At 51.0% G+C, this 22,309-nt stretch overlaps 8 protein-coding genes across 8 annotated transcripts; 4 read left to right on the top strand and 4 right to left on the bottom strand.

The window, feature by feature from the left end:
• Positions 1-3,101: 3,101 nt before the first annotated feature.
• On the bottom strand, positions 3,102-4,012 carry ASPACDRAFT_38308 (uncharacterized protein; the record flags this gene model as incomplete). Its single annotated transcript, XM_020200430.1, has 2 exons — positions 3,102-3,499; positions 3,574-4,012. The coding sequence occupies 2 exons, from the start codon at positions 4,010-4,012 to the stop codon at positions 3,102-3,104; spliced, it is 837 nt and encodes a 278-aa protein (XP_020061086.1).
• A 509-nt stretch (positions 4,013-4,521) lies between these two features.
• ASPACDRAFT_109575 (serine/threonine-protein phosphatase 2A activator) lies at positions 4,522-6,047 on the top strand. Its single transcript, XM_020195405.1, has one exon. The coding sequence runs from the start codon at positions 4,613-4,615 to the stop codon at positions 5,879-5,881; it is 1,269 nt and encodes a 422-aa protein (XP_020061087.1). The 5' UTR covers positions 4,522-4,612; the 3' UTR covers positions 5,882-6,047.
• A 307-nt stretch (positions 6,048-6,354) lies between these two features.
• ASPACDRAFT_56193 (DUF1754 domain-containing protein) lies at positions 6,355-7,118 on the top strand (the record flags this gene model as incomplete). Its single annotated transcript, XM_020203098.1, has 3 exons — positions 6,355-6,672; positions 6,903-7,000; positions 7,097-7,118. 3 exons carry the CDS (start codon positions 6,355-6,357, stop codon positions 7,116-7,118), a joined length of 438 nt encoding a protein of 145 aa, XP_020061088.1.
• Positions 7,119-7,657: 539 nt separating this feature from the next.
• ASPACDRAFT_38311 (AN1-type zinc finger protein) lies at positions 7,658-8,262 on the bottom strand (the record flags this gene model as incomplete). Its single annotated transcript, XM_020200431.1, has 2 exons — positions 7,658-7,702; positions 8,050-8,262. 2 exons carry the CDS (start codon positions 8,260-8,262, stop codon positions 7,658-7,660), a joined length of 258 nt encoding a protein of 85 aa, XP_020061089.1.
• Positions 8,263-11,885: 3,623 nt separating this feature from the next.
• ASPACDRAFT_74321 (gamma-tubulin mipA) lies at positions 11,886-14,332 on the bottom strand. The gene is made up of 8 exons (XM_020204179.1): positions 14,310-14,332; positions 14,188-14,228; positions 13,972-14,084; positions 13,851-13,904; positions 13,589-13,771; positions 13,294-13,497; positions 13,130-13,216; positions 11,886-13,062 (listed from the first exon to the last, which is right to left on the bottom strand). The coding sequence occupies exons 1-8, from the start codon at positions 14,315-14,317 to the stop codon at positions 12,385-12,387; spliced, it is 1,368 nt and encodes a 455-aa protein (XP_020061090.1). The 5' UTR covers positions 14,318-14,332; the 3' UTR covers positions 11,886-12,384.
• A 229-nt stretch (positions 14,333-14,561) lies between these two features.
• ASPACDRAFT_74322 (aspartate/glutamate racemase family protein) lies at positions 14,562-15,920 on the bottom strand. Its single transcript, XM_020204180.1, has one exon. The coding sequence runs from the start codon at positions 15,665-15,667 to the stop codon at positions 14,786-14,788; it is 882 nt and encodes a 293-aa protein (XP_020061091.1). The 5' UTR covers positions 15,668-15,920; the 3' UTR covers positions 14,562-14,785.
• Positions 15,921-16,305: 385 nt separating this feature from the next.
• On the top strand, positions 16,306-17,426 carry ASPACDRAFT_21149 (aldo/keto reductase family protein; the record flags this gene model as incomplete). Its single annotated transcript, XM_020199005.1, has 2 exons — positions 16,306-16,840; positions 16,909-17,426. The coding sequence occupies 2 exons, from the start codon at positions 16,306-16,308 to the stop codon at positions 17,424-17,426; spliced, it is 1,053 nt and encodes a 350-aa protein (XP_020061092.1).
• Positions 17,427-19,017: 1,591 nt separating this feature from the next.
• Positions 19,018-21,400, top strand: ASPACDRAFT_38314 (putative MFS transporter; the record flags this gene model as incomplete). The annotated part of the gene is made up of 11 exons (XM_020200432.1): positions 19,018-19,350; positions 19,410-19,494; positions 19,558-19,608; positions 19,664-19,881; positions 19,937-20,110; positions 20,161-20,267; positions 20,329-20,489; positions 20,557-20,642; positions 20,713-20,902; positions 20,984-21,112; positions 21,186-21,400. 11 exons carry the CDS (start codon positions 19,018-19,020, stop codon positions 21,398-21,400), a joined length of 1,749 nt encoding a protein of 582 aa, XP_020061093.1.
• Positions 21,401-22,309: the final 909 nt, after the last annotated feature.

Here is a 22,309-nt window from a genome sequence, read left to right on the forward strand (position 1 = left end):
CCGGAATCCGTACAGTTCCTCAACAGACATCCAAGAATAGTTCTTCTGCGCTATCACCGTCGTTCTTCCATTCTTAGGGGGGGAGGAGGGAGAGATCTGCTTTGATGTTGTGTGAGGTCTTCCGAGCCAGCCCGCGGGCTTCAGGTTCTCACGGCGCCAACCTACCCTTGTCTTGTTACTGACGAAACTGGGCTTGCGCAATCGTTCCTGAGCACCGCACGGTAGTAGTCTAGTCAGGACTAAAGAGAAACAGAACCCCTGGTCACTGCCAATAAGCTTCCTCCACCCCTGCGGTCTTATCGTGTACTCTTACCCAGTTATCACCTACTGCGCGCTAGGTCTCGCCAGGGATGTAAGGCACACGTCATGCTTATTATTGGCTACTGAGCTTGCTATTCCTCTTACAGGACTGGGCACGGATTATCAAGGTTTCTGAACTGTTAATATGTGGCCCAGGAATCATAATGTCATGTTTTGGCGCCTTATATGCTAGACATATCATTCAAGGTTATCACTTATTCTTAGCCATTTCGGCCGATCATAGTTTGCGTCGAGGGGCTACCGCCTGAGATCTAAGAAGCGGTTCGATGCATACTGTGTACTGTAGTCGACAGAGACTCAGTACACCAAGACAGGATAAAAGGATTAGAGACCATCAGCTATGCATCATGGTCTTTCAGCTCGATCGAAGTTCTGCTTCAGCGATTGCGATCCATTGCTACGGCCTGACACAATAGACTTTTGTAGGAAGGTTATAGTCTTTTGAACCGGGGGGCGGTTCTCTCTTTTAAGTGGACGGGGTATTCCCCATGGCGTAGAGAGATCACCAATGATTCTTGTGGACAACAGCAACTGAATCATGGAGAATCACTCCCGTTGTTCTACTATGGACATCGTAATCAAGACTTCAATCTGGTCTCTTTCTGCCAGGCAGTTGGCAAGGCAATTGCCTCTCTTATCGCACCTTACGACGATCTGCAGGAGCCTGACCTGGCCTATTCATTGGTTCAAGAAACACCGCTGATAGTCCCGAATCGTCGTTCTGCAGACGGCCTTATCCGTAGGAAGACAAGGGAGCGTACTCCGTACTAGTCTGAGTGTAAGAAATACTGTGTATAGTGGTGAATGAGCCATAACGTAACCCACGGACAGACCGATGCTTGTACTCCGTATTCCGTCCTAACTCTGTAGTGGAAGATCAAAGACCCTGGGCAAAGGATGACCCGCGTGTCCCATGGAATCGACACGGAATGACCCATCAGTGGAATATTCACCTTGCAAAAGGGACAGTTCACTCTACATTGACCACCTACGGAGTACAGTAGATTCAATACTGCAAAATCAGAGGCCCAGACCTATCCATACCAAGTCACGAGGTCGAAATGGTAAGATACAGGTATGGCCACGAGACAAACGATTTCGACTCAAGTCTTCTCTCGTATTCCGAATTCTGAGACATTACGATCGGGATCAAGAACTCATTTGCCAGGTTCCTCCAGGCGCCTTACCGACAGTTCCGGTTGTATGTCTGTGTGTGTCTGCCAGGCACAAAGAAGGGGGTGGAAGACATCCATCATCATAAACACAAACTTCAGAGGCCTCTCTGCTGGAACGCAAGGCACTAAAGAGGGAATTCCTTTCCATTGTCTCGCAATAAAAAAGTTTCGTCAACACTAACTTCCGTAGAATATCCATCTCTCAACCTCTTGCATCCACTCCACCTGTCTCTCTACATTACGGTCCACAACGGAATGCGGAGGGCAAAAACCTTAGAATAAGTTTTTGTTAAGTTTTTGTCTTTTCTCAGGTTCTTTGTGCCGAGGTCTCCGGGTTTTCTTCTCTTTCGACTCTTTGACTTTGGGGAAATCGACGCCGATCGATCCCATGGTTTCGAGGCGTAATCATTGGTGCTTTCTTGGGGGTTGTTTCCAGAAGTTCATTTCCATTCCATGGGTTCAGCCACACTGGAAATCCGATCGGTCCACTTTTTTTTCTTCGCATGGATCACCCGCAGCAGCGAAGAACCTATTCAAACTGTACGGACTATGCCGTACTTAGGTATTCCTGTGGGAGTGTGCTCTGAACATTGATTGAAGAATTTAGGAAATGCGAATGGGAGGTAGGTGTTGTAAAGCATAGCTATGGGTCATGTCATTTGCGACACAAATGGTTCTCGGAGATTTTTTTTTTCTCCTAGGTCACGTCAGGATCATCAGAGGCGTTTTACCAAGGGCCTGGTCTTGTCAAATGAACCGAAGTTGGGCCTATAGTAAATGAGTAAGGCGAGACTCCCTGTGTCAGGATGCCTGGTGCCAACGTCGCTCATCGACGATGTTCTGTTACAAGGGCTTCTTCTGCTTTATTTCAAAGACGCCCGGAAAGAGTCCCAAATTGCCATTTGTGTAGAATGATGTGCCTTGACGGCCTAGGATGAACTTTCCTTACGTGGCTCTGGACATAAACATAGAGATGGTGGTTCATACTGTTAGAGAAGGTCTTGTCTGGAATGGTCAGGGGTGACAAACAATTCGAACATTACTCCATTTGAGGCATGGCCCTCCGTGGCATTTCACTTACCGGGATACACCAATTGACAGACGGCTGCGCATGTGAAACTACCTTCTGACCTTGGGTTACTGGGCTTTTGTGGTTTCAGCCGACAGTGGTGTTACATATGATGGTTAAAGGTAGTTTCAGAAGACTCCAAACCGCGCAGGGCGTATGAAAATCATTAAAGTTCAATGGAGACTTCACTGACTCGCTTCTGCTAGATCTCAGGCAGATGGGGCGGATCAGTTTCAGATCTCAGTTGTATCATGTGCACATCATGAATGGCTTGCTCGCATATACATCATTGAAGATAGATTGCAGTGAAGAACCAGAGCTGTGAAGCAGCATTCACTAGACCAACCACTCTCCCAGTAGCCTTTGAATAAGGCATGGTATTGTCCCGCGGTAACTCCTATACAAAGACAACAAGCTCAGCCCAGCATGCCATCCACATGACTTGAAATTTTGTACTCACTAATGAGATGACAAAAAAACATACGTGAAGAAACACGCTCAACGCTCAAATGCCAAAATCAAAATTCGTTCTCTTGCTATGCTTCGACAGCGCCAGGAGAGATCGCAAGAATGACTACCAGAGTAGCTACTATTAACGCAGCAGCGACGATGGCGATCAGCCCAACGCTGCCACGACTGGCGGGGAACTTGCCCCGGATGATCCAGTACTGGCTCTCAAAATAGCGGTGAAAGCCAACCAGGAGGATGAGAATGGCAACGCCGATAAATGTGGTTCCTAGCGGCTTCCCGATGCTGCGGAGCCGCTGAGCGGCGGATGATATAGCGACACTGGCGGGATCGATATTAAGACTTTGGGACGACGGATCCACCCCAGTCACGTTCCCCGTGTTGTTCAAACGGAACAGCTGGGTTACAGCTATTCCAATGGATGCAAACGCCAGCGAAGTTCTCAGCCAGGCAAGGAATGTACGCTCTACAACCATGTCAGACTGCTAATGTCGCGAATTTTGGAAGCTGAAACGAGACGGGAACTAGACACAAACGCACCCAAAGCAAGATGATCTCGGGCAACACTGCCCTTATTTTCTAGCTCTAAGCTGCCGTACTTCTCGGCCACTCGCCGGTACCAGGAGGCGTGCGGCTCCTCCGCATCTGACTGGGGGGCCTGTTGATCGGTTGGTCTTGCATCTCGCCGTTCCTGGATCCCGGCATGGCTATTCACGGACCCCGTTTCGCGGTTCCTGAGTCCATCCGTGGATCGATAATTTCGCCGGGATGAATCGCTGTTCGACACGATGGGCGTGCATTCATTGAATGGGTAGGATTGGCCGCCGTGACTAGGTGTCGCAGCCGGCCCTTGCTCTGCGCTCGGAGAAGACATGCGGTGTGGCTCTCCTCGAGACGAACGAGGGGATGAAGGACTGTGTGAGAGAGGAGAGTCACCAGGCTTTTGGGTGCTTTGTGTGGTCAAATCGGAGGATTCCATGATGGCGTGCTCACGGAGGCGCAGGGTTCATATAGCCTAGGGCAAGCTGTAATTAAGCAGACGCGGAAGAGTGGATAAGTAGTAGGGTCAGAAGTCCCCCAGCTTTTGAATGTTCTCAACGGCTGTGATGGCGGTTAAAGAACCTGTATATGAGGTTGTAGACACGAGAAATTCGGTCCTTGAGTTGAGTATCTCTAGCTAAAGATTCAAACAACTCGTTCCTTCACCCCCTCACCCAGCATCGCGCGTTGTTGGTGAAGTTACAACTTTTGTCGCTCTCTTAAGCAGCGCTACTAGTGACTACCGTACCACGCGCCCCAAGCCTGAAGTGGAATAGCTGGCTCTTGCCTCCAAGGGACCGAATGGCCTTTGTCGATCACATGGTGATCCTCTCCGAAAGCACTAATCTTCCTTTGGGTATAGCGTCATCGGCCCAGCCTCTGTCAAACGATCAGAAAAGGCGGTATGATTCTGCCACGTGACCGGACTCATCCACATAGCCATCGTTGGCGGGCGGTGGCAGATGACCGTCACCTTCGAAAGTGCACCATTCATTAGTATCGTCGTTCTTCTTGGCCTTTCTTTACCTGCCATCTCACTATGGCCTCAGAGGTCTCCGTGCCGAATCTGGCGCCTAAGCCCAAGATTGATTTATCCAAGAAGCTTTCAGAGCTTCGCGCGAGCAAGAGCAAGTCGAGCACAGCACCCTCCAAAGAGCCCGCGCCAGTCACCCCGCCTCTACCTAACCCTCCCGACCTCACCTCCCACCAATATACCCGGCCGGTCCGTCGAATCCTATCACGAAATGATCACGAACTCTTCCTCTCTTCCCCCACATACAAACTGGTTCTCGGCTTCATCTTTGGGCTCTCTGATTCCGTACGAGGACGGGCGACAACCGAAGCTGGCAAGCCTTCTCCCACCATCACCAAAGTACAGTCCGTGGTCGAGCAAATACGCTCACTTCTTGAACGCCACCCTTCCCTCGACCAGAACGGCTCGCGCTTTGGTAACCCAGCATTCCGCGATCTGTTCGACGATGTCGCAAGACAGAGCGAGGCATGGCATCGAGACATATTCGGGTTCGAGGACCTGGCCCTTCTCGAAGAGGCATCTACCTACCTGATAAACTCGTTAGGGTCGCGGGATCGACTCGATTACGGCTCAGGTCATGAGCTGAACTTCATGATGTGGCTACTATGTCTCCGCCAGGTGAACCTGTTTTCGAAATCCGACTTCCCTGCGATCGTCTTCCACGTGTACGTGAGTTACATGCGGTTGATGCGCGACATTCAAACCACATACTATCTCGAACCCGCCGGGTCCCACGGTGTCTGGGGTCTGGATGACTACCACTTCCTGCCGTTCCTGTTCGGCGCCTCGCAGCTCGTGGCCCATCCCTACATCACCCCGCTGTCGATCCACAACATGGCGGTGCTCGAGGAAGAAAGCGACAATTTCATCTACCTGGATCAGGTGCGGTGGGTCGACAGCGTGAAGACTGTGAAAGGGCTGCGCTGGCACAGCCCCATGCTGGATGACATCTCGGGGGCCAAAAACTGGAGCAAGATTGAAGGCGGCATGAAGAAGATGTTTGTCAAGGAAGTTCTGGGCAAGTTGCCCATCATGCAACACTTCCTTTTCGGTAGCCTTCTGCCCGCCGCGCCTGGGATGACGGAGGTCACCGATGACATGGAGAGCGAGGAGCACGACCACGAGCACGACCACGGCCCTGGCCATGATCACACCAATCACCTGGATTGGTTCGGCGATTGCTGTGGCATCAAGGTCCCCAGCACGGTTGCTGCGGGAGCCGAGATGCGGAAACGAGGGGGAGGATCAGGGCTACGCCCGATTCCGTTCGATTGAAATCCATGTCTCATGCCACAGAGCACGAACCATGGCCTTCGAGGGACAACTAGAAGATAACATTACGATATCATTAGCATGAAACGTCAAAAAGCATAGAACATAGTCTGCCAATAATGAACATCGCGCCACTGGTGGCATTTAACCCTCTCGCTTTTCGAGTTATAAGACTGTATATATCAGTAGCTCCAGGCCACTATACCCACTGAATAGCTAGTAAGATTGAACCATAGGCCATAGTCTCAATTACCAAGTTCCTGGATTACTTCTTTGCGCATGATCACCTGACTTGACTCTAAAGCGGCAAGGCAAAACCACCCCAGCTAATCACCTTGATTATCTACCAAGTTCAACCTCAACCATATCATCGGTAAAATTTTCAAACAACCCAACCCGGATCATGTTTCAAAGTTAAACACACTTCCCCCTGGAAAAAGACAGTCTCAACCACCCCTGTGTCCAAGACAAGCCCCATGCCGGCCGACGAGTATTCGACGCCCGGCGGAGGCGGTAAGCTCAAGCTGAAGGGCTCCAAGATCGCCGATGGCCGAGTAGAGAAGAAGAAAAAGAAGAAGAAGCAAAAGGAAAACGAGACCAAGAAGGTTTCTCCCGAAGCGGACGCAGAGCAGCAGCAGCATCCAGACGAAAATGAAACCACCACCACCACCACCCCAAGAGATACGTCTCGTGCCCCCGATGAGGCTGATCATCCCGAGGAATCATCACCGGACGTTGGCTCGGCTGGCAAGACCGAGGCGGAGAGAAGGCATGAGGAGATGAGGAAGAGGAGGGTAAGTTTTCATTATACCATTGATCAGCCATTATTGTATTTCACCAACCTTTACCCCATTTGATTCACCCCCCTCCCCCCGCCGCCATTCTCCTATATCCCAATTGTAGCTGCCTCGAACCATAAACCCGCAAAATCGCAATCGCAAGTCGCAAGCCATCCCCATACGCCAGGGCAACCACAACAACTAAATAAACCCCATGGACAAACAACTAACTCCACCTCCCACAGCTGCAAGAACGCCTAAAACGGGAAGGGGTCAAAACTCACAAGGAGCGCGTGGAGGAGCTCAACAAATACCTCAGTCGATTGAGTGAACACCACGATATGTACGTGATCGCTCTCCCTCCCCCCTCCCCCTGCCCTCTTCGCCTTCAAATCCTTGCTCTACTCTCTCTACTAACTATGACTTTTGCGCTATACAGGCCCAAGATTGGACCCGGTTGAATGGCTGCTGCAAAATCGGTGGGATTGGGTGGTGTTATGTATTATGTTGTTTATGTTTTTGTTTGTGTCTAACAACAGCAACACTGGCTGTACTACTTACAAACTTTCTTGTGGTTTTTTTTTGTGCCTCTCTTTTAGATGGTTGGGATTTGGATTTCCAAGGCACCTCACCTACCAAGGCAACTTTTCAACTCCAATGAGGGGGTTCGAAGCTTGAACAGAGCACCAAGCACCAAAGTTGCTGTCATATGACGAGTGCTACGTTGTGCACGCTCACTGGCTGGAGCGGACGAGGTAGTAGGTACCTGACGGAGCTACCGTACTGAGCTGGCACAAGACCAAACTACCACGTCCATGCTCCAACGCCGATCACTTGCCTACCTCATTCAATCTTGCTTGATGGGTGATATATAGAGAATGCCTACGGGGTATGTGATGACGCTGTCTGTCACTGCAATGAAGAGAGTCACGTTTGCTGGGAAATATCAATTCTATCCAAGCTGATAAACAGAAAAAGATCAAGCTGTCTAGCGACGCATTCAACCACCCTCTGAAGGCCTATTGGCGGGCACAGCTGCCACATCCTGCGATGAGCATTGATTCAAAGAAAGAAAGTAATCATTCACAACTCCAGAGGTAGTCTCAACGCCAAGCGTACAATATCACAGATAAAAGACAAAAATTTGAACAAAACTCCCCCAAAAGCCTTGCTTATAAACCGCCAGGGTGCGAAACTGTCCATGCAGTAACTGCGGAGAGGCCCCCCAACCAATGTGATGATTAGAGAAAAAAAAACTCCACCTTGCAAGAAATAGTATGGGCTGAAGAGAGACGAAAGAACACCGTGCTAATCGATATATGACGATGCAGCGGAATGAAGAGGAATGTTGATTAAATGAGGTAATTGGGCGTGCCGGGCGTAACCTCATACGCCCTTGATGACGTGGGTGCGCTCGCTGTTCAGCTTATCGGCATTGCGGGCATGCGACTCCTTCTTGCAGTCCTCCAGGCCGGTACAGGAGTGAGCTTCCAGCATGCGGTGCTTGGAGCAGTAGTGGCCATTGCAGAAGCTGCAGTCTCCGACAATGCGTTGAGCGGCTTCCTTGCACTCCTTGAAGTTGCAGCGAGGCTTGCGGGGCGCCATGATGAAATTAAGGGTGGCGAGAACGAGGCGGAGTCAAGAGGAGTCACCGGAGTAGTAACAGCCGATAAGCGCTTGCGTATGCGGCGTGCAAATTGGCGCTGGTTGTGGGGAAAGGAGCGCTGGGTGTCAACCGTGGGCGTGATGCGGTGGTTCGAAGGAACCCTGATGCAAGCTGAAGCCTCAAGATCAAGAGAAGTACTGCCTCCTTTAGAAGAAGGAGAGGGTGACGTGGAGATGGTTGGTCGGTGGAGAGAGCTGTTAGGAGAGTCCCGGGGCGTGGTAGATAAGGAGTAGTAGATAAGAAGGGCGGTCTATATATGATCACCGGAGCAGACAGATGTGGCTGGACTGAAAGCAAGACCGTTGTAGGGACGGGAGCAGCAAGGGTAGGTGGAGGAAGAGGATGGAAGGAGGGGAGGCAGGTGAGGTAGGTGAGGCAGAGTCAGGTTGAGTGGTGTGAGAAAGAGGAAGAGGACAAAGAGGCAGCGAAAGAGGTTTATAAATGAATTAGTAGGTGGCAGCGGCGAAACTGCAGCGCAAAGTCAATTTATAAATCGGGTAGGGGAACGGGTGTGATTGCGAAATCGGGGTTGGGGAGGGAGAGAGAAGTGGTCAGAGGGGGTTATGTTAAATCGGAAGGTATGAATGACCTGCTGAGTCACTCAATATTATTAGTTAACTACTAACCAACTAAGTAACTGAATTAACTCAATAATGGAGGTGCAATGCGCTGATCCAGCCTGAGGGAGAAAGAGGAGAAGGAGGAGAAGGAGGAGGCAGAGATGAGGAGTAGGCGTGGGTAGTTAGGCATAGGCATAGGCATAGGCGTGACATCCACTAAGTGACTTTACTATCTTTACCTTAAAGCATTCAATGTTATTTCCCTTTTAGTTGTTAATAGGATTTCACTAAGTATCGATCGGGACGGGGATTCGTCGCCCTTTCCTTAATTTTAGGCGCATCCGATTAGTCTAGATACTGACTACTGACTACTGACTACTGACATTACTTGACTACTCATACACTACTAAACTGACCGACTTCTTGACAGACCAGACAGACAGACTGAAACTGAGATTCAAGACTCTCTCCTCTTTGAGTCTTCTCCTTCATGTCAGGGCTGGCTCCGACTGGAAGGGACGACGAGGCCGGGTGGAGGCAAATCAGGTAAGTGGAGCCAGAAGCTTCTGGGTTCTTTAGGATTCCGGGCCTTCTGCCCTTCTTTCTTTCTCTCCGTCTCTCCGTCTCCCCGTCTCCATGTCAGATTACTACTGCATCGGGGCGAGGCAAATGTTCCCAACCGTCTTGCCTTTGCCGGATGCGCACGAGGCTTTCTTTGGTGCCGTTTTTCTCACTCACCTTTTTTTTCCCCCTTATCTCGTTTTATTTCGTTTTATTTTACATTTCTCTTTCTTCAGACCGACCGACCGGGCGGCAAACGAAACAGTGACGAAGAATGGAGAAAAGAAAGGTCTAACTTAAGGTCGACAGACGACAAAAAATGTGTGTCATACACGACATCTGGGCGGGCATGCCTTTTTACACCTCATCCGTTCATACGTGTCCACGCTAGGGTGTAGACAAGGTATGAAGTATAACTTGTACCCCAATTTCTCACACCACCACTCAAGTTAAATTACTGCCCATCCATAGGATCCTTAATTTGCCGACCACAATCCTGAGGACTATATGTAGTTTGCTCTCAAGCATAGCATGGCATGGCATGGCATGGCATATATCATGTCGCCATCCATGGCGCAATCGGCTGCACATAGTCACGATAAAGTTAGTATGCCGAGTTCATGGTAAGTCAATCGAATCGGCTAGCTCCTACTCTGTAGCTCCAGCCGAGTCCTAGGTATCTAAAGTACGTACAGTACAGTACATAGGCCCCATTGAGAAAGCAACTGGTCAACAGCCGCATATAACCCTGGTCGCAACAGCCAGGTACCTTCACATCACAACTCGTTCTGAGCCCATGAATATGACCAGGGGCTGAGGCGAGGGAGAGGGGGCCGCTGTTCCCCCGGGCTTGTGGCCGAAGTCTGTGCACGCCAGAGGTGTAGCTGCTTCCGAAGTAGCACCACAGCGCCAACAACTCCTTTTCTACTCCCAACCCTTGAACATTTAATCTTGCGCTGATCTACACACCTCGCTTATGGTTAGTTACTTGTACAGTGGCCGATCAGCCAACCCAGTCACGTGAGAGAGACGACTTGCCGTACAGACTGCCAACCTGCTCGATATTCTTGGGTTCATAACTTCAGAACCAGGCACATCCGCAGTGTGCTGGTATGTGTGAATGGTAATCCACATCAAGATCTTTATGTTGGCTCTGACGACGAGAGAAAATGGAACAACATATTGTTGAATTTCTGGGATTGGCGGGCAATGCGCAAGGCAAAGGCAAAGCCGAAGCCAAAGCCAGTGTTGCTCCCATGCATGCACCCTTCCTGTTGCAGCTCATCCGGTAGTGCTACCTTACTTGCTGCCTGGCACCCATGAGACACAACGTCCATGCAGCGACATACTGGATCCATGTACCCCAAAGTCAAGGGTGCACAGCAATGATGAAGTACATGTACCAACCCTTTCCTCTCCTCCTCCTCTGTTGTCCCTTCTCAATAGGTGCTACGCTTCCATAGCGAGCCTGACCTGGACCAACCGATACCCTGAGGACTCTGGTGCATTGAATCATTCACACCACCATTAATTGCTTACTGTCAGACAATGGTCTTCCTATAGGGGGCGTTTGCATGATAGCGAGTACCCAATATCCTTCCCCCCCCCCCCCCCCCCTGCCCTGTTTCTTCTCTTCACTTTTTGTCCAGGGCGGAGAAAGGATGATTAAGCTATGTTGGGACGATCAAGACCGCCTGCAGTGCACTGCACTTTTACCCCATATTTTCCTTCCCCAACCATCCAACTCTTAGCTTTCCCCTCCCACACCCACACCCATACCCGCACCTCTTGGGCAGGAATCTCCTCTTAAGCCTGCTTTGCATCTCTTGATGGCCGGGAGTAGACGGTAGACCATTCCGTCCGCACGACCACCAACTTACTCTCCCGCCAACAGCAAATGTGCGTGCGATGTTGAATCCACGAAGTTCCCTTCCCTTGGATACACGTCAATGCACAGTCTGTCAGAACCACCTTGACCAAGATTATACTCTGCTCGACAATTGGGCATACAATTTGCAAATCGCCCCCTTCCCCCTCTCGGGCTAAATTGACAGTGACATGCACAAAGCTATAGGTAGAATTAAATTCCCCCAAAATCAACAAGCAAACATACTACCCTCAACATGAAGAAGTGGTAGTTGGGACTAGATCCCGGTCCCGGTCCCCGTCGTCTAGTTATCCGTGCTGTGAATCAGAGGCGACATTAACGTACCGTTGACCGGCAAGGCAAAACCAAACCCTCTCACCAAAGAAGTCAGCCATCCTGCAACACCCAGGAGATTGTATCTACAGCCTGGAGCCCTGAGTACAGTACTAGAAGTAGCCTGATGGGCGGGCGCCCCCCCCCCCCCTCCCAGTGCGTGGACGGACCCTCTCGCCGTTAGATTGGGCGGGGAAGGCCTACCGGTCCAGCGCCCAGCTTGCACAAACTAAAGTGCATTGCATGGGGCAGATGCAAGTGCAGGCTGCGCGTTGCTTCTTGTGGGCTTGTGGGCTTGAACCCAACTTACCGATCGATTCCTATCTTCCCCCCGCCCCCTAGCCTGATCGCTTACCCAGTTGCCACACCCTACGGCCGGTAAACCCGTTGGGTAACTGTTACCGACGTCCGACAACTGGCTGTCCAGGTGTCCGTCCTACTCAAGCCTAACAACCAGCCCCATTTCTGTTGGGAAGCTCGAACTCATGTAGCCAGGACAGGACAGGAAGGCCGTATGTATGCATTTTAAGTTGGTTTCCTTTTTATCAGAAAGAAGAAACAACAACGATCAATTTGAGAAACGCCTTCGCCGCTTGATATACACCAGTCAACCCTTTGGTAGTCATTAAACAAAAGGAACCACATCAGGAATGTCCAAACGCAGACGCACACATACAAAAACTAAGCATGAAAACGAGGGAAAAGAAAGATAGACAAAGGGGCGTTCGTTCGTTCACACATCAGAGCCCGAGCTCTTTATCCTTTCCAGCATCCGGATCCAGGTAATCCTCACCCTCGGCCGCCTCGTACTCCCCAACCAGGTCCATAACCACAGCTCGGGCCTCGTCGAACTCCCCTAGACCATCCGAGAAGGGGCTCTGCTTCTTGTATTGCTCTAAGAAGGCGTTGCGCTTGCGCAGGCGGTCGTACTGCTGAACGATCCGCTTGAACAAGGTGGCGACTGAGGTGTGGTTGGCCAGCATCAGACCGCTGACGCGGTGCGTGTCCTGGATGTATGGTGATTTCTTTGTCAAGGCCACCTGGATGCTGGCGGGTCCCCACGGAATGAACGACGCCAGGCGCCGCTCGCGGATGCGGAGCAGCGACTTGTGGACGTCGGTGGGGTCGGCTTCGCCCCGGATGATGTTGAGAATGCTGATGTAACAGCTGGATTTGCTGGGGTTGATCGACACCATTCGGTTCTTGGGCTGCAGGAGTCGGCGCATCACGTCCAGGACGGTCGTCTTCCGGATGGTTTTGGCCTGCTCGATGTTGTCGCCGGTGAAGGGGGTGTAGGAGGTGATGAGGAAGTGGCTGCGCGGCGTGGGTATCAGGGAAGCGATGATTCCTACCAGGTCGTTGTGCATGTAGCCGGGATAACGGAGGGTGGTGGTGGAGGCGGACATGACGGTGGACACCTAGAAAGACAGTATTAGGGACACGTCCGTTTCCTTTGCTCCTGTTGTCTGCGCATGAGGATCATACTAGCTGATTTGTTTGTTGAAATGATGGTTCTTGCACATGGAGTCTGTCGGCAACGATTCTTGAGAGAGCGCCATTGTCCAGCACAACCTAAATATGAGAGGCAATCATTTTAGCTTGTACCGAGAACATCCCGGCAGGGTACGTAGGATTCAAGGAGGTCTTACAACAGAGTCGGCATTTTGCGTCAACCGTCGCATGGTGAGCAGACTGTTGTATGGGTTGACGACCACGTCCACAGAGTGGGTATCGGGAAAGACAGAGTAGGTCTGCATTAATTTCTTGGGGAATCGGTCGTTCATCCGCTCAAGGATAAAGCTGCCCAGACCAGAGCCTGTGCCTCCTGCGATCGAATGCAAGAACATGAATCCCTAACATAGTGCGATGTCAGTCCCATGATTCGAGTGACGTATCCAAGTGCCAGTGTTTATGTGTCTCCTCCTTAGGCACCATGGATCATACCTCAAGTGAATCGCTCCCATCCGCTTCTCGATCGATCATGTCGAAGATCTCCTCCTGCACAACTTCACCCGCGGAGTAACCGGCGCCCCAGTTGTTTCCTGCGCCAATGCCCTGCTGTCCAATGAAGAAGTTCTCGGGGTTGTAGATGTTTCGGTAGGGACCGGCTTGAATAGCATTGAGGACCTGGTTGAGAAGCATGAGCTCATGATCTGTGCACTAGTACAGACGTGTCGATTGATTGCTGCCGAGGGAGGGTTCGTACTCTGGGCTCAAGATCCAGGAGGATCGCTCGGGGGATATAGCGAGTATCGTCACTCTAAGAAGAGAAAAAGTTGTTAGACTTGTTTGTCCAGGCACCCAAGCTCTGGAATTCGCGGGCGTACCTGGTAGAAGAAGACATCCTTACGGTCGCCGCCTTCAGTTGCGAAATCTTCTAAATTGCCATCCTGACTTATTCCGTGTTCGAGACAAAGCTGCTGCCAGAATTGCGAGCCGACTGAGTGACATGTCAGTTAGTAGCAGCACTCGAGCAAAGAAGCACAATCTTGGAAGCTATTGTTGTTGCGATAAGAAATAGTGTTGGGAGCAGGGCTAGGTACCATTGTTGCCGCACTGGCCGGCTTGGATTGTGATTATTTCTCTGATTCCGGAATTAGTAATGTGAATGATCAGATAGAGAACCTGAGACTGATTACAAGAGAAGCGAGATTGTGGCACATACCTGGGCATCTTTCTGCTTCACCACCGTCAGTAGTCGTGGTTTTTGGCCCACGCGTAGCGCGTTCCGCGGGGAAACTTCCAGCTTTCAATCTAGGTTAGGTGTGGCGGCCTCAGGCCGAAACTGCTATCAGTCGGCAGCTTCTACGACAATGAACTTGCCCGGACTCAAGCGCATTATGTTCTTGCCCGACACATCTCGTTTGAAATATACTACTCATAAGAACATGGATCTCTTTGCTTCACTTACACAATCTTCACGAGCGAGCGAGATTTGCATGCATTGGTCTGCACTACCGACTGATTTGCGCTCTCATCGAAGCTTAGACTTGGCGCAGAATTGCCGTACTGTTTGACGAATGGCCAGACCGCTGCTGTTCTAATTCAGCAGCAGGCCTACTGAGAGCCTCGATACCACCCTGACCTACCCAGGGCGATAAAATTTCTGTATGTACAAAGGAGGTCAAATGCGGGCTTCGTTCAGTAACCGACTTTGCATGCTGTCACAAGCATCCCCGCCCCGGCAGCAACCCCATCAATGATTCTCACTTGACAGCCCTTCTGCCGACCATATGCTTTCACACACCCTTCTCGGACTGCTTCTTCCATGCCTACCATACCGGCGCAACCCATGCAGATCGCGCCCACGGAACGTTGCGAGCCTTTGAGGAGTCGCTCAGTTGCTTCGACAAGCCGTCGTCTCACTTCTTGGGGAGGAGTGGTGTGCAGCTCAACGGCGGTCAGCCCTGTAGTCTCAACCCCAGCAAAATGACTAATGCTACCGTCGCTTGAACGACCGAGCATGTCAGCAACGGCACTGCTGAGCTCCGTCTCCCAGATTTTGCCGGTGGAGATGATGCCGAAAGTTTCCGGCGACTGGGCCTTGTGGAAGCCCTGCCCCGATGCGTACTGAAACGAGCTGACCACGCCCAGCGAAGCTAGCACTCCAGCTTCGAAGATACCCGTGACGTACTTTCGCTTCACTTTCTGCTCTGATGGCACGATGGTGGTGTTTGATTCCTCGATCTTGCGCACCTTCTCCTTCAACATCCCCACTAGAGGGTGAGCTGAGAAGCAACATACGATAAAGCCGTCATATTCGGAAATGATGCGCTCAAGAAATGGCATGCAGTAGAGAGCCGATTTCACCGAGTCTTCGCCTGAGTCAATGCTGGGCACCCCCTCCACAGTGCTGCCGTCCGGAAGAGTGACGGTTTCCGACACCGGGGCTGTGAAATAGTCGAACTGAGTACCCCCGTGGCCGAGGTTATCCAATAGTGGAATTAGCGCATTGGTCATATGCGACGAGGTGTTCGGGTTGATGACCAGTATCGAGCATGTGTCCTTGCTTGGGGCGCTCATCTTGTAGAAAGCAGTGTGGCAAGGATGAGATCAAAAGTCGGGCGCAGGTACAAATGATGATATGGACAAAGTATGTTGATGAGTCAAGCTCATCAGAGTTCACCAGATGCCGATAGCGGATTTGTTAGTTATTGTTGCCCAACAGTGAGAGCTGGTTACCCAAGGAAAGGGAACCAAGCCATCATCAATTATGCTTCACATACTATGAACAGAATTATGCAATGATGCTTAAGTCAGTCAAGATGTCGATACTGACTCAGAAATTATGGTAGCCGCTGCCGATCGAAGCAGAGATTAGACCTACAGTTGCTCGGCGATGCCGTCGGACGGGCGGGGTGTGGGTTGCGCCATACTCAACTAGTCAGTCAACTATGGCGGGGAAGGTGACAAATACAGCTCTTATCTCCCTGACACCTGCTTTCATTGTATTTCCTTCATAAACCATCCTTTCTCGACGAGGACCAGTCTCTATATCATTCTCTGATAAATCTCCTAATTCCCATACATTGCATTTCAGGTAGTCATCACATTCAGCAATATAGCCAATTGCGATTCCCGGCACAAGCTAACTTCCTCTTAGCTCCACTGTACCCCGCCCTGGTGTCCAAACGCTGAGCCATTCACCTTATATTCCCACCATGCCTCTCGTCGCACAGAACCCCCTACCAAGGGTCATCCTTGGGTTAATGACATTTGGTCCGGACGAGTCTGCAGGGGCTCGGATCACCTCAGTCGACGAGTTCAACAAGTGCCTGGACCTTTTCCAACAGCAAGGCTTCAATGAGGTTGACACTGCGCGCACATATGTCGGAGGACAACAGGAAGCTTTCACTGCTCAGACGAAGTGGAAGGAGCGTGGGTTGACCTTGGCCACCAAGTGGTACCCCGGGCAGCCGGGCTACCACAAGCCACACGTCATTCGTGAGAAACTCGAGCTCTCACTGCAGAACCTGGGTGCAGACTGTGTTGACATCTTCTACCTTCATGCTGCCGACCGCTCGGTCCCCTTCACGGAAACCCTGGAGGCTGTCAATCAATTACACAAGGAGGGAAAGTTCGTCGAGCTCGGTCTGAGTAACTTCACTGCCTTCGAGGTAGCGGAGATCGTCACAGTCTGCAACGAGAGAGGCTGGGTACGCCCGACCATCTACCAGGCCATGTACAATGCTATTAGTGAGTCGCTTGCTCGGGTTTCCGGAGATCATGATGTCCCATGATAGTACTAACCAGCCTTGCCCCAGCTCGGTCCATTGAAACCGAATTGGTCCATGCTTGCAAGCGGTATGGCATCGACATTGTGGTGTACAACCCGCTTGCTGGTGGAATCCTGTCTGGAAAGTATAAGACCCAGGATATTCCCGAAGACGGCAGATACAGCGATAAGTCTTCCACTGGCACGTTGTATCGCAAACGCTACTTCAAGGACGCGACCTTTGATGCCCTGCGGGTTATCGAGCCTGTCGCAGAGAAGCACGGTCTGGCATTGCCGGAAATTGCGTTCCGCTGGATCCGTCATCACTCTCTTCTAAACATCAAGGAGGGTGGCCGAGACGGCATTATCGTGGGTGTGAGCAGCATCGCACAGCTAGAGAGCAATCTCAGAGACATCCAGAAGGGCCCATTGCCCGAAGAAGTGTTGGAAGCCCTGGACAAGGCATGGCTGATTGCGAAGCCCACGGCGCCGGATTATTGGCACCTCGACCTGAAGTACACATATGATACGAAGGAGGCATTGTTCAAGCCGAAGGCAAACGCCTAAGTGTGGTGTGAGTGACAGTAAGTTGACGGAACAAGACATATATGAAATCACTGAGTCTCGATATATGTAATCACTCCATCCAAGCGCAAGCTAGTTGTCGCACACTTTCCTACATATGTGAAACAAAACAGAAATTGCACGGAAACCTTTGATAAGGGACCGAAATTGCCAAGCTACGTGGCTCGATTTACAACTCACATGTGATACGGACGTAACAAGAAAACGCGCAACCTCACAAGAGGTCAGGAAAGGGAAAAGGGGGGTGGCCAAATTGGCAGCGATACCATGGTATGGTAGTTGGCTGGCAGTAAAAGTGGCGGAAGGCATGCAGCACGCAGTCAAATCGGAATGAATTATTGTAAGCCGGCAAAGTAAACCATCACGAGTCGATCGAGCATCAAGAGACGGGATGCGATTGTTGTTCCAAGTTACGGAGTACGGAGTAGATAGATGGAAGATCACATGAACAGCAACCCTTGGAGAGTCTAGAGCATCGATGGCATTCCACCCACCACCCATGCTGCAGCTTGGTCGGTGTCGCATATTGCCGACAGGCTGAGGAGCATATTCGGAAACAGACGCCGCCGAATATTTTGACTGCGAAGCATTTAGCTCTGTGATCTCTATACAAGGCTTTCTCTACGTCATGTCTAACAAGAGCGACTACCGGTACGTGCAGCATCACGGTTATCTCCGTTCTCGACCGGGACAAGATTCCCCTCCAATTCGCTATAGCTGGGTGAACTCTTTTGTTCATCGTACGCAACGAGACTCCTATTTTGAGCTATCAGGAGTCGATCCTCGCATACTACATAGTCCGAATCTGTTGTAGCCTCAAGGCCAGTCCCCTTACATGAATCTAGGCCCATGTCCCAAGACTAATCTGGGGAAGGCGTCTGACAGCACCTCTGCCACATTTCTCACTCACGGCCCCAAAAATCCCTAGTATCAGGCCTGTCGCAAATAACTCCTTGACAATGCGCTTATCACTTCCTTGCGTGATCATTCCATGAAGATACTGTACATACTTCCTATCCGGCTTGCCAGCAGCACAGGGCTATGGGATTTCGTCACAAAACTCTAATCCTCAAATGGAGCCAGACTCAGAGGAATTCGAGGAAGGCAAAGCTGGTTTCTCTCTCTCCTGACAAGGCTGTTTCCATCGCTTGCGCGAATAGGTCCTGGCGCTCGTGCTGCAGTGATACCTTGCTACTATGCAGCGCGAACTACGGGCAAGCGCCGAACGCAAACGAGTCTCGACAGCCCAAGGAAGACTGCATCAAGGGGGCCCGCAGCTCTCTCAGCCCATGGGTTTCAGTCGAAAACACCTCAAGCGCTTGAAGAGCCGCATCTATGCTGGGATCTAGATCCCGAGGTCACACTGATATCTGCTACCGGGACATGGGTGAGGAGAAAAACCATGAGGGTGGCTTGACGATAGTCCCCTTACCTGCCGCTTGGCTGTTGAGAGTTGCAATGAAGGACTAGAAAACTACTTAAATTGGTGATTGACCTGGTGTGGCGGTCGAAGATTTACTCCGAGGTTTGATCCAAGTCGCAATTGAGCCTATCCAGGCACCCCGGAAAAATCATGTCGCTTGTCATTGCTCGCTCCGCTGCACGCAAGCAGAGCTTAACAGTGCTCTCTTCCACAACGCTTACATCGGACGTCGAGAAAAAGGCCACGGTCAGTGTGACGGAGAAGCCTTCAGCATCTATTGGCGATGGGCAACTTGGTGATGATGCGGTCGAGTCTCATCGCTTCTGGTTTCAACGCTCCAAGACCTACAATCCAGATGCTATCGCGACGCAACCGTCGGTCTTCGACGACCCAGATTTAGCGGAGGAGTACAAGCCACGACCGGACTGGGAGAATATACATCGGTTCGACCCAACAGCACGATGGACCAGAGGCGAAGAAGATGTACCTCCACCCTAGGAAGTCAAAAGCATGGATGGTGTTGAAAGCTAACTCTGCTGCAGAGCGTGGTCAAGAAGCTCGATATCCGCATAATTCTATGGGCCTGTGTGATGATAACGGCGCTGGAACTTGACAGATCCAATATCCGTATGTACCGCCGCCCCTGATAAGCTTCGACACGGTCTGTCGACTGGTTTCTGATTGTACTAGAGCAAGCCAACGCAGATAACTTTCTGACCGACCTGAATCTTAGCCGCGATGGTCAGTGAGCACCTATCACACCACGTCGCTGTACTGACTGCTCTGCCCGAGGTAGATTACAACCTGGGAAATACGGTGTATAGGTTGTGCTATCTATTAAGTGAGATACCGGCACAAATTATCGGCAAGAAGATCGGCGCGGACCGCTGGATTCCGATCCAGATGATATCGTGGTCTATCGTCGCTTCTTGTCAGTTCTGGCTGTCTGGCAGGACGTCTTTCCTAGTAACCAGGGCTCTGATTGGTATCTTGTCGGGGGGATTCACACCCACGGTAAGTGAGTTCGAATGATGGCTAGGTTCTAGGAAGCTGTTCTGACCGATTCTAGATGTTACTTTACCTGTCGTACTTCTATAAGCACCACGAGTTGTCCATACGTCTTGGCTTCTGGTACTCAGCTTCTTCGTTGGCCGACATACTGGCGGCCCTTCTGGCATACGGCATCTTGCATCTGGGAGGCCGTGGTGGTCAAGCTGGCTGGCGCTGGCTTTTCCTGATTGATGTCAGTTACATTCTCCCAAGCCTCAGAAGACTGTTACTCATAGGATATAGGGTCTTTTCACTCTGGTTTTGGGGCTCTTGTCCTTCGTCTTCTTGCCCCCCGGACCAACTCAGACTGCGAACTGGGCACGAGGTAAAAATGGTTGGTTTACAGATCGGTATGGGGTTCTTTAGTCGAGCCTGTGCGATCTCTGAGCACTGATTTTAACTACTCTATAGAGAGGAAGTTATCATGGTCAATCGCATATTGCGCGAGGATCCTAGTAAGGGCTCAATGCACAACAGACAGCCTTTGACAGCGAAGCTGGTGTGGCTTAGCTTCAGCGATTTCGACCTGTGGCCGCTGTACATTGTCGGGATCATGTTCTTGACCCCTTGGAGTGAGTGGACCTACTTTGATCCATACTCTGCCTGTCAGAAAAGTCCAAGCTGACAAAACGTGAGCAGCAACGGTCTCGCAGTACTTCACTCTGCAACTGAAAGACTTCGGATTTGATACCTTCAACTCCATTCTTTTGTCTATGCCATACAGTGTGCGTGCGGGACCAGATGGTTGATTGTTTGTTGAGTACCAGTAGTGAGATGCTAATCTGCTAACGATAGGTCTTCATGATCATCACCCGAATCATCCTTACGTACGCGGGCGAGTACTTCGAGTCTCTGTCATGGATGGGACTCATCGCCCAGGTCTGGAGTTTGCCAATGTTGATTTATATGAATGCGGTGGACCTCAGTCAAACGAACAAGTGGGTGGTGTGGACTGTCCTCACCCTGTTTCTCAGCCTTCCGAGTGGTGAGTGCCTGTCCGTTGGAGGCTGCTTCTGCTGTTTCAGCTCCGGAAATCACTATAGTTACTGATCAATCATATATGCAGCTCATGCACTCCAAGCGGGGTGGATTTCCCGCAATTCGAATAGCGTCAGGACTCGAGCCATCGCAGCTGCGATATACAATATGTCTGTTCAGTTGTCTGCCATCATCTCCTCGAACATATACACAGACGGTGAGTGTTGATCATCTGTGACGCATCGGGGAAGTATTCTTGACTGACTTTGGATGCGTCCGTTGTTGCGTAGGGGATGCACCGCGTTACATCGCCGGGAATCGAGTGCTTCTAATACTTGTGGGCGTCAACATAATACTCTACATTGCTACTAAAGCTTACTACATGCTGCGAAATCATGAGCGAGACCGACGTTGGAACTTGATGACCGAGGAACAAAAGATTGACTATGTCGCGACGACCAAGGATGATGGAAACAAACGCATGGATTTCCGGTTTGCGCATTGATATGTGGTGGAGGAACACCTTCGACATTTGAACGCTATGATGACAAGATTAGACAAGCGATAATTAGCAGCAGTCCAAGATCTCTTTCTCACTTTGCCGGGCTGGGACGGAGGAGGCATCAGGGTGTCGTAATAACAACTCTGCTCAATCAGAAATTCCAAGTTCACTTTGTACAGTGTATGCACTCCAGGCTGTACTCTGTAATTGACCTGTCTAAGACAAAGACCTCATCCGGCGACTTGGCGGGGAAGCCCTCCAAAGCTGGAGACTCGCTCCGAGTTCCCCACACGTGACTAGCCGGAACCGAGTTAGCGCTGCACCGCCGCTGATCTGACTCGTTGTTGAGTGAGGCGGTGAGGGGGTTTTTTTGAGGGGGGCGGTGGTCCCTGACTCGAAAGGGAATAGGCCAACTACCTTAACGGATGCAATGCAACTGCGCATGGACTCGACTCTCCCTACCAGTAACCACATACTCCGGACTTACAGCCATCTTGACATCCTGGTACCCTTCAAGCCTTCCATATTTCGTCTTTTTCTTTCTTCTTTCTCTTCTCCCTCCCTCCCTTACAGCAGACCGACTCTCTTTCATTTTTCTTGGGGCTTGGCTCGTTCCTCCTCCCTTCCATCTTACTGTCCTAGTCCCGACGTCCCCACAATTATATTACACGAACGACTTTCGCAAACGTGGCCGCAGCGCAGCGGTCCGAAGTACTTCCCTCTCCCGGAGATATCCTACACATACGAGGCTGTATGCCTTGCCCTCAAGACCTCATCATCCGCTTCTGTCCCGCAGGCAACTGACCCGCTGGGGCTGCAATTCTTCCTTCGCTAGGCCCTCCACGTGAACGTTGGGCTCTAAACCTTCGGCAGTCCCTCCAATCTATCCTTCCGTCCACCTGAGCTGCCGGT

The sequence above is a fragment of the Aspergillus aculeatus genome (assembly GCF_001890905.1).
Source record: "Aspergillus aculeatus ATCC 16872 unplaced genomic scaffold ASPACscaffold_1, whole genome shotgun sequence".
Lineage (NCBI taxonomy): Eukaryota > Fungi > Ascomycota > Eurotiomycetes > Eurotiales > Aspergillaceae > Aspergillus > Aspergillus aculeatus.

Bases quoted from the DNA above. Each gene is read 5' to 3' on its own strand.
- ASPACDRAFT_109575 (XM_020195405.1), top strand. From the start codon at position 4,613: ATGGCCTCAGAGGTCTCCGTGCCGAATCTGGCGCCTAAGCCCAAGATT.
- ASPACDRAFT_74322 (XM_020204180.1), bottom strand. From the start codon at position 15,667: ATGAGCGCCCCAAGCAAGGACACATGCTCGATACTGGTCATCAACCCG.
- ASPACDRAFT_74321 (XM_020204179.1), bottom strand. The intron at 13,905-13,971 runs GTACGCCCGCGA...TTCTCTTCTTAG, and splicing joins AGGATGTCTTCTTCTACCAG to AGTGACGATACTCGCTATAT. The intron at 13,063-13,129 runs GTATGATCCTCA...CTGTCTTTCTAG, and splicing joins TTCAACAAACAAATCAGCTA to GTGTCCACCGTCATGTCCGC.